At 47.6% G+C, this 9366-nt stretch overlaps 1 protein-coding gene across 1 annotated transcript in view; it reads left to right on the top strand.

Annotated features, from left to right (window-relative positions):
* The first annotated feature begins 6795 nt into the window (after positions 1-6795).
* Positions 6796-9366, top strand: part of RAB43 (RAB43, member RAS oncogene family) — a 27162-nt gene continuing 24591 nt past the window's right edge. Inside the window, exon 1 of the mRNA XM_006023905.3 lies at positions 6796-7290. Coding sequence (XP_006023967.1) covers positions 6796-7290 — 495 coding nt within the window. The remainder of the gene's footprint in view (positions 7291-9366) is intronic.

Here is a 9366-nt window from a genome sequence, read left to right on the forward strand (position 1 = left end):
CATGACTAAGGCTGATTAAAAACCATAAGAAACTAAGTGGACTATACTTTGTATTTTATTCATATAGAAGAAGAATAAAGTCTATAGAAATAAATTATACAAGAGCTCTATACAGTGACAGTCTGGTGCCTACAACTGGGACATCTGAAACAACTGGAAATAGCTTTTGCCTTATAATACTCAGAACAATTAACTCTAGAAACTGCTTGTATATAACTAAAATTCATGTTGCCAGCTTGCTCTAACTCAGCTGGTAATAAATTCAACAGTTGTCATATTGGACACTTTAGCTTTTCAGATGACTGACTTTGCAAAGTACTAGTAGAGCCCTATCTTCCTGGTAACAAGCATCCATGAAGGAGACTAACAGATGTAATTGCACTGAGGGGTTGTTGGTTGTAGCCATGTTGGTCTACAAACATAGGCAGGCAATGTTCTCTGGGTAGATCTTTTATTAGACCAACTAAATAGTTGGAAAAAAGTTTTTTGCAAGCTTTCTAGTACAAACACCCTTCTTCAGGCAAACTGCATCAATGCACTCGATCGCTGCAGCCACTTCTGGGAGTGGCTGTGGCTGCTTCTGGGAGTGGCTGCAGCAATCGGCTGGCGCTTGCAGGGAGGGTACCGGCACTCCCACATGCCCCCCTTGCCCATCACCTAAGCGGTGAGCATGGCCAGGCAGGGGAAGTACCAGTGCTCTCAGGGAATGTACGTGCACCCCCTAAACATTGCCACTGCCTCCTTTGCTAGAGAATGTGGCTATAAAAACAAGTGATATTTAATCACTGGTAACCTGGCTAGGCTGTCATAGAATCACAGAAAATTAGGGTTGGAAAGGACCTCAGGAGGTCATCTAGTCCAAAGCCCTGGTCAAAGCAGGACGAGCCCCAACTAGATCATCCCAGCCAAGGCTCTGTCTAGCTGGGTCTTGAAAACCTCCAAGGATGAAGATTACACCATTTCTCTGGGTAACCTGTTCCAGTGTTTTGCTCCCTCCTAGTGAGAAAATTGTTCTACTATCTAACCTATACTTCCCTGAACACAGTACTCCAGATGTGGCCTCACCAGCGCTGAAAGAGGGGAATAGTCACTTCCCTTGACCTACTGGCAACACACCTACCAATGTATCCCAGTATGCCATTAGCTTTCTTGGCAACAAGGGCACACTGCTGGCTCATATTCAGGTTATTGTCCACTGTAACCCCCAGTTCCTTTTCTGAAGAGCTGCTGCCCAACCAATGAGCCCCCAGCCTGTACTGATGCATAGGATTGTTCTGTCCTGAGCGCAGGACTCTGCACTTGTCCTTGTTAAACCTCAGATTTCTTTTGGCCCAATCCTCCAATTTGTCTAAGTCACTCTGAATCCTAACCCTACCCTCCAGCATATCTACTATTCCCTCAGCTTTGTATTATATGCAAACCTGCTGAAGGTACACCCTATGCCATCTTCCAGATCGTTGATGAAGACATTGAACAAAACCGGTCCCATGACCAACCCTGGAGCTCTCCATTTGATACCAGCTGTCAACTAGACATTGAGCTTTTGATTACCACTCTCTAAGCCCAATGCTTCAGTCAGTTTTCCATCTATCTTACAGTCCATTAATTCAGCCCATAGTTCCTTAGCTTGCCTGCAAGAATGTTTCCCCCACAAATTGTGCCCCTCCAGACTCAGGAGGCACCAGTCACCCCTGACAGAGGATGCAGAAAAGGCTGAAGTGCTCAATGCCTTTTTTGCCTCAGTCTTCACAGGCAAAATCAGCTCCCAGATTAGTACACTAGGCAGCACAATTTGGGGAGGAGGTGAGCAGCCCTCAGTGCTGAAAGAACAGGTTAGGGACTATTAAGAAAAGCTGTACATGTACAAGTCCATAGGGCTGGATGGGATGCACCTGAGGGTGCTGAGGGAGTTGGCTGATGTGATTGCAAACCACTGGCGATCATCTTTGAAAACTCATTGCTATTAGGAGAGGTCCTGCATGATTGGAAAAGGGCAAACATAATGCCCATATTTAAGAAAGGCAAAAAGGAGGATCCAGGGAACTACAGACTAGTCAGCCTCATCTCAGTCCCTGGAAAAATCAAGGAGCAGATCCTTAAGGAATCCATTCCTAACCACGTGGAGGAGAAGAAGTGATTAGGAACAGCCAGCATGGATTCACCAGCAGCAAGTCATGTCTGACCAACCTGATTGCCTTCTGTGATGAGATGACTGGCTCTGTGGATGCAAGGAGACTAGTGGATGTGGTGTACTTTGAATTTAGCAAGGCTTTCGGTATGGTCTCCCACAACATTCTCCAGTAGTGCTGTGTGGCACAAAGTGTGATATGATGCTACTGTGCAGTACTAATGAGCTACTGTGCAGTCAGCATCACCAGAAAGCTGTTTGGGAACGTGTGTATGCAAGTACTAAATGACTGTGCAGTAACAACTGTGCAGTAACAACTGCACAGTCCGCATCTTATGTAGACACACCCACTAAGTCCATGTCAGGCAACGATGGGAACAGGAACATAATTTCAAGTTTGTTTTTTTTTAAATCACATTTTGCAGATAGCTCCTGTCCCTCAGAGATAAAATATTTCACCACTTTTTGGTGTCTTGTATATACCAGCATAGCAAAACAGGGTTCAGCTGTGAGCCTAGCAGGCTATAAGGCTGCTAAAATTCAAAACATTTCAAATCTTTTTTTCCATATTTAACCAAAAAACACTGAAGGAAAGACTCAATTTCCTAAGGATTCTCAACAAATCAAACAACATGACTCCAAGATACAGTATATGAGCTGGAAAGACTGAATTTTCTTCAAAATTTGTCTTGGAAGAAAGTGAATGTAGTGTCCAAATATGGTTTTCATTAATCTCTTTGGCTACAGTTGTATACCAATAATGAAAGTTATTAAATAGTAACATTAGCCACTATATATATACCATTGTGGTAGTTATATAAACTTCTTACCACATAGCTACACATGGTTGTGGAATGCATTTAGCTTTTCTTCCTGCATAAAGGTCTTACCTCCTGCTCCTTTGAATGGCACAGCAAATAACAAAGCTACAAAAGTATACACCTTTGCAAGTCATTTTCACAAGGGGCTACCCTTTTTTAGAACCACTATATATCTTTATTTAGAAGGTGTCACCTTAATAACTCTATCTTACAGCCTGAGGGCACCTTCAAAACAAGGAAAGCTGTGTTATAACAGGACAAATTCATAGTCCAAAATCCACCATACAATGCTGTCAGAGTCTATGACAACTACACCTGGACAGAGGCACTCCAGTGCAAACTCTTTCTGTGGCCTAAACACCACATCCTTCACAGACTAAACCAACTGATATGATTAGAGGTGGTGAGGAAAGGTCAAGGCACCCACAAGATTCACTAATTCAACTCATTTCCTGCAGGTTTGAACTTATGGCAAACAAACCACCACCTCTCTTCAATGATGAATCTCTGTTCAAGAGAGGTGAAATGTAAAGTGGGTGTGAATCAAGCCCATTTTGCTTTATCTGAGGTCTGTGTGAGCATGTTGTAGCTGCTGACAGCGACAGACACTAGGGAACAGTCAAGATAGAGATGTTAACATACAAAATATTTCTATTTACAGTTTTTAACATACACTGGAGCTGATGAAAGATCCCACAGTTAATTATTCAAATTACTGTATTACTCCATTACTTCATGGGGACTCTTGGATGACAAGCAGCAACAATAACAATGTAGAACAGACTGTAGTTTTGTGTTGTTCTGAAATGCACACTGAAGCAACACATCTAATTTTACAGTAAAGATTTGAAAGCTTGTATAACTATACCAACCATGTAGTTGGTCCAATAAAGGCTATAACCCACCAAAATCCTTATCTCTCCAGTAAATCTACACCATACAGTTCTGAACATTTTCTTAGAGACTGTCATTCCTAGTAACATGCCTTCCTGAGAAGTCCACTTTTCTAATGAAACTGAGATTCCATCACTGATCTTTTCAATAGTATAATATAAATAAATAGAAGCAAGTTAACAATATAATGTCCCTGTAACAGGGGACCTTCTCAGAGCCGATTTGCCTTTGGCCCGCCCACCTGTTTCTGGGCCAGCCGCCGGCCTTCTTTCCTGCCATGCCTTGTTGTTATCTAATTAATGATCTTAATTAGGCTGGAGGCTGCCCATTGCTTGCCCTGATGCCAGGGGACACTATCTGCAGCTCTGTACCTCCCCTACACCGCAGCCTATGCCTCATAGATGGCATCCGCTGGTGTTAATCTCACCGGCCCCACACTGGGCCCCAGACTTCTCTAATTAGGACCCCACCAAGACCCCTCCATTCTGGCAGCCTACCCCACCTTCATTCAGGCTATCTAGCTCCCTGAAACTATTTTCCTCTCTCGGGTGTGGTTCCCTCCAGGACCTTTGACCATATAGGTCCTAGCCTCACCTCTAAGGCCAGTCGGAAACCCCAGGCTCTCTTAGCTTGGGGCATCCCTTGTGGTGGGTCCCTGGCCCTTTTGACCATTCTGGTCCTGGCCCCAGCACTGACCAGTCGAGGGTACTCTCTCTATCAGGTCTGACTCTCTAGTCCCACTCTCTTCCCGGGGGTCTGCCCTCTGGGCCCTAGTAGCAAGTGACCCATCCGGTTGTGGGGGCTGGGGTTAAGGTGCCCTGACCCGCCTTTCACTGGGGTGGTAACTAGCTTGGCATTTCCTGGGGGCTCCTGCGCCACTGAGAGCCCCATCAGGCCACCCACTCCCGGCAGGGTGCAGTTTTAGGTCATGCCCAGGACCAGGAGCCTCCTAGCTATCCCCTACAGCTCCTCTCTTACCTTGAGTGTGTTCCAAGAAGCCTCACAGAAAGGAGATGTCACAGTGCTCAGCCTGGAATCAGCAGACAGAACTCACTAAATAGAGAAAACCATCTGAAGAGAGGTCATAGCTGAAGAATTTAAGAAATGAATTGATTCAATACCAGCTCAAAGCAACATTCTCAGGTTAGTCTCTTATCAAATCTCAGTCATAAATTAAAGCTGCCTTCAGCTGGCCCAAGTATGAGAGGACAAGGCCTATCATCTCCCCTCTGTGATAATACTGCTAAATATACTTGCACATTGCAAGTTTCTTGCATGTGCAGCTATGGGGCCATTTCAGCAGAATTTAATAAATGTAACAGAAGATAAAGTCTGGCACCTTTTTAGATACAAAATAAAAATCTTCTGAGGACATAAGTAATGTCAAAGTACATCATTAGAATGGTCCAGTGTTATTAATGCACCTAGATAACTTTTGTCATATATTTCATAAACAAAAGAGTGTGCCTGTTAAAGCAATATTGCATTTCACAGATAGTCTAACAACCAGGCAGTTAAAAATACAAGCAGAAATTTTCAGAATTTCAGATGACATTTATCTCAAACAATTGCCAAGAAAATAAGTACATTTCATGTACCCTTGCTGGTTTAAGACATATCTGAGCAACACAGTACATTGCACACTGTGCAAAATAATATAGACCTGAGTATTATATTGCCATTCTGGAAACAAACCACAGCCAGATTGACAGCTATCAAAAGGAAGTCCAACAAGGCAACTCAACAGAACTTCCCATGTCTTATAAAAGAAGCTGATGAATAATGTTATAGTTGCACCTGTCCAACCATATGTATTAATATCTTCAAAGTATCTTCATATTCAATACCAATATTGATCTGGGTTCTATAATGAGCATAGTGTGGGTAGATCCTTGCACCCACAAGCACTGAAGGACACAGCCACTGAACAATAATGATTAATGTCTCAAAAAATTATTCATAATAAGTGAGTCCCTTTAAAGCTTTTAATTTACTCTCTGTCTACATGAAGATTAAGTCATTTGGGTCCCTGTCCATACTGGAGCATTAGAAAACTCAAATTTGAGCAACCCAATACTGAAACAAGTAAGGATAAGACTAGAACCCCTAGAAAAACTTTCTACTAAGCTAGGCCCAAGAAAACCCAGCCTTATGCCCAAGAAGGCCACAAGTCAAGGCAGGGCTGAGTTCACTAGGTGGATGGGTGGGTTGGGCAGCAGGCTGGCTGGAATAGATGAAGTCAGGAATGCTGGGGGAAGGAGTGGGGCTACAAAAAATGCGTGGGATTTGTAGATTAAAAGGCAGAAGTGTTAGGTGCATCAGAACTACACCATTGAAGAGATACCCTCTGTGCAAAGAAATTCTGTTTGTATGATAGGAATTTTCCCCAGTGGAAAAGCCTATCCTTGGTGGGGTAGTTCTGCAGTCCTGCCTTGCTGGGTGTGGGCAAGTGTCCTTCGTTTGGCTAAGACCAAGTGTGATGAGGGCATCTGAACTCCCAGGCCCAGGCATCTTACTATTCTTGAAACTGCCCAAGGAGTTTCATCTGACCTTCTGGGACCTGGCAGGGCCAGACCTGCTGGTGCTCTTCTGAGAGCGCCTGCAGGAGGGCCGGCTGGGTGTGGGGATGGACCAGGGCCTCATGACCCTCCTGTACAAGAAGGGTCTGAGAGGGGAGTTGAAGAACTGGAGGTTAATCACCCTCCTGAACTTCAATTACAAGTGGCTGGCCAAAGTTTTGGCCGAGTGATTCAAATTCATCCTAGGTGCAGTAATTCATGAGGACCAGTCATGTAGGGTGCTGAGACATTAGATCCACAGAGCCCTGGTGCAACTGAGAGATGTGCTCCAGCTGCAGAGGGAGAGACGGCAGAGCTTTGCCATCCTAAACCTGGACCTGGAGAAGGCCTTTCGACAGTGTCCCACTGGTTCCTGTTCCAGACGCTGGAGTAGATGGGAATCCCCCCGACCTTTGTCAGCTGGATCAGGACCCTCTACACAGATGGGAGCAGCGAAGTCAATGGCTTCCTGAGAGCTCAGATCATAGTGGAGTTGGGGGTTTGGCAGGGCTGCCTGCTCTCCCCAGTCCTGTTGGTCTGCACCACTGAACCCCTGGCCCAGTGCCTGAGGCAGGACCCAGGGATCCACGGAGTCCACATCCTGGGTAGCAGAAATCAAGAGGCCAAGGTCCTGGCCTACGTGGATGACTTGAACATCCTGTGCTGGAACACGTGGTCAGTACAGACAGCCCTGTGGCACGTGCAGGTATACGAGGCAGTGGCGGAGGCCAAGCTCAACATGAGCAAAAGCACCTGCCTTACCATGGGTGAACTCGGGGATCTCAAGTCCCTGGGGGTCTCTGTCCCCCGCAAGGGAGTCAAGATCCTTGGGACAGATTTTGACCCCAAGCTGAGTGGCAGACCAGTGTGGGAGAAGACAGAGGCAAAAGTAAAGCAGAGACTGGGGCTGTGGCACATGTGCTCCCTTTCCTTGGGGGGAAGGCAGTGTTGTTACCGGTGCTTCTGTACACCACACTGGTCTTCCCCACTTCGAGCGCATCAGCCACAGGATCCAGAGGGCTGTGTGCATTTTCTTCTGTGGTTCCAGATGGGAAAAGGTTGTCAGGAAGACCCTGTACAAGGACAAGAGGGCCAGGGGCAAGGGCATGCCAGACATCCTCCTGTACCTATGGCCAGGTATGCATGCCAGATCTGCAAGCTGGTGACGGGCACGGAATCCAAAACCACCTGCCTGGTGAGCTATTTTGCAGGGCACATTCTGAGACACGTGGGGGGGTTCACCCCAACCAACCACAGACCATGGATCATGGGCTCACCATGGTTACACAAGATCCTAAACCACAGTTTGTATGGTCTGCAGAGCGAGCATGAGCAATCAATCACATGAAGATCCAGGAGACAGTGAGGCTGAGGGATATCGTGTCACCCATGGACCTGCTTCCGGACAACATGAGCCAGGCCATGTGGGAATGTATTGACCACAAGGACCTGTGCAAAGATCACAGGGACCTGAACTGGCTGATAGCCCACTGAGCCCTGCCAGTGAGGGCCCAGAGACATAGAGAGGGACAGCCAGAGAGACCCAGCTGCCCATGGCCCAACTGACACGGAGCCACTGAGACGATCAGCCACCTCCTCTGGCTCTGCACCTGTGCCAAGGAGGCAATAGAACAGGGTGAAGCAGCTCTGCGAAGTGGTAACTGGTGCCAGCCAGCTAACCAGAGAAGCGGCACTGTATAGGCACCTCGCCAAACTCATGGAGAGCCTGTCAGCCCATTTTGACCAGTTTGCGTTCTGCATCAGGAGTGCCCCGTGGAAAGCCAAGAACCTCCTGATGTACAGGCAAACGAATGTAGACGTGGTAGACTGTCTGAAAATGGCTCTGAGCGAACTCCAGACCTACTACCGAAATTGCCAGTAGAGGATGCAGCCAAAGCCACCTGGCACAGAGACACTTGGCAAAGGATCTTCCAACTCCCCCCTAGTGGGGAAGTGAGCTGTGACAGCGAGGAAGAGGAAGAGACAAACGGAACCGAGGACGGCAACAGCAGCAGCGAGTTCTCCAGCAGGAGCTGGAGCAACAGCGACAAGAACAACAGGTGAACTGAGTCTGTGACCCCGAAAGTGGGGTGGGGATGGAGGAAATGGGTTGCCTGGTCTAAGAGACCAGTGCCTGTGTGTGTGTGTGTGTGTGTGTGGTGCACAGATGCAGCTATTGTAATGGTTTTGGGTGGCCAGTGGGCCTTTGTACAGGTGCACTGGAGCATGGGTGCGGATATTGTAACGGGTTATGGTTTTCTTTCTGGTGTGATATTAGGAATGTAGATATATATAACCAGATAGATAGATAGATCTTTCTCTTTTCCAAAAAATAGTCTGAACTCCCAGGCCTCTGGGAGGATGCCAGGAGTCCTGAATCCCCAGGCCAGTAGACATAAGATGCTGGAGGCCTGCGACATAGGATGCTGACCCAGCTGAGGTTACATGGCCCACAGATACTTGTAGACAGTTACTGAGCTTTCCACAATTGGGTTTGGAATTGAATTGGCCACTGGAAATATACATATAAAAAACTTCTCCACAGTGCTGGAGAGAGAAACTAAAAATCAAGGCGAAAGGCAGGGTGCTAGCGATGCTGAAGAGTGAGAATGGGAAAGGGAAGCGTTGCCTTCTTCTTTTGAAGTGAAGGGTCTCTGGGCTGGTGGCGCGTGGGGGGAAGAGAGAGCAGCAGAGCACAGGGCCAGGAGAAGTGGGAATGGCCACAGTGACCCGAGGAGGGGGCGGGCAAAGGCCAGGCGCGCAGAGAGGGGCCAGCAGGGCTGTCACGAACTGCTTCCCTTCCCCCAGGCCCCGTGTCCCCGCCGCCACCCGGGGGTGGCCATTTCTGACACGTCCCCACTGCTCCGGCTCTGCCCGTCCCGCGCTGGTCCGAGGGGAGCGGCGCTCTTCCCAGCCGGGAGCCCCCGGCGCCTGGGGCCCGCACGGAGCGGCCGCGGCCGGGCCC

This window comes from Alligator sinensis, unplaced genomic scaffold (genome assembly GCF_000455745.1).
Source record: "Alligator sinensis unplaced genomic scaffold, ASM45574v1 scaffold81_3, whole genome shotgun sequence".
Lineage (NCBI taxonomy): Eukaryota > Metazoa > Chordata > Crocodylia > Alligatoridae > Alligator > Alligator sinensis.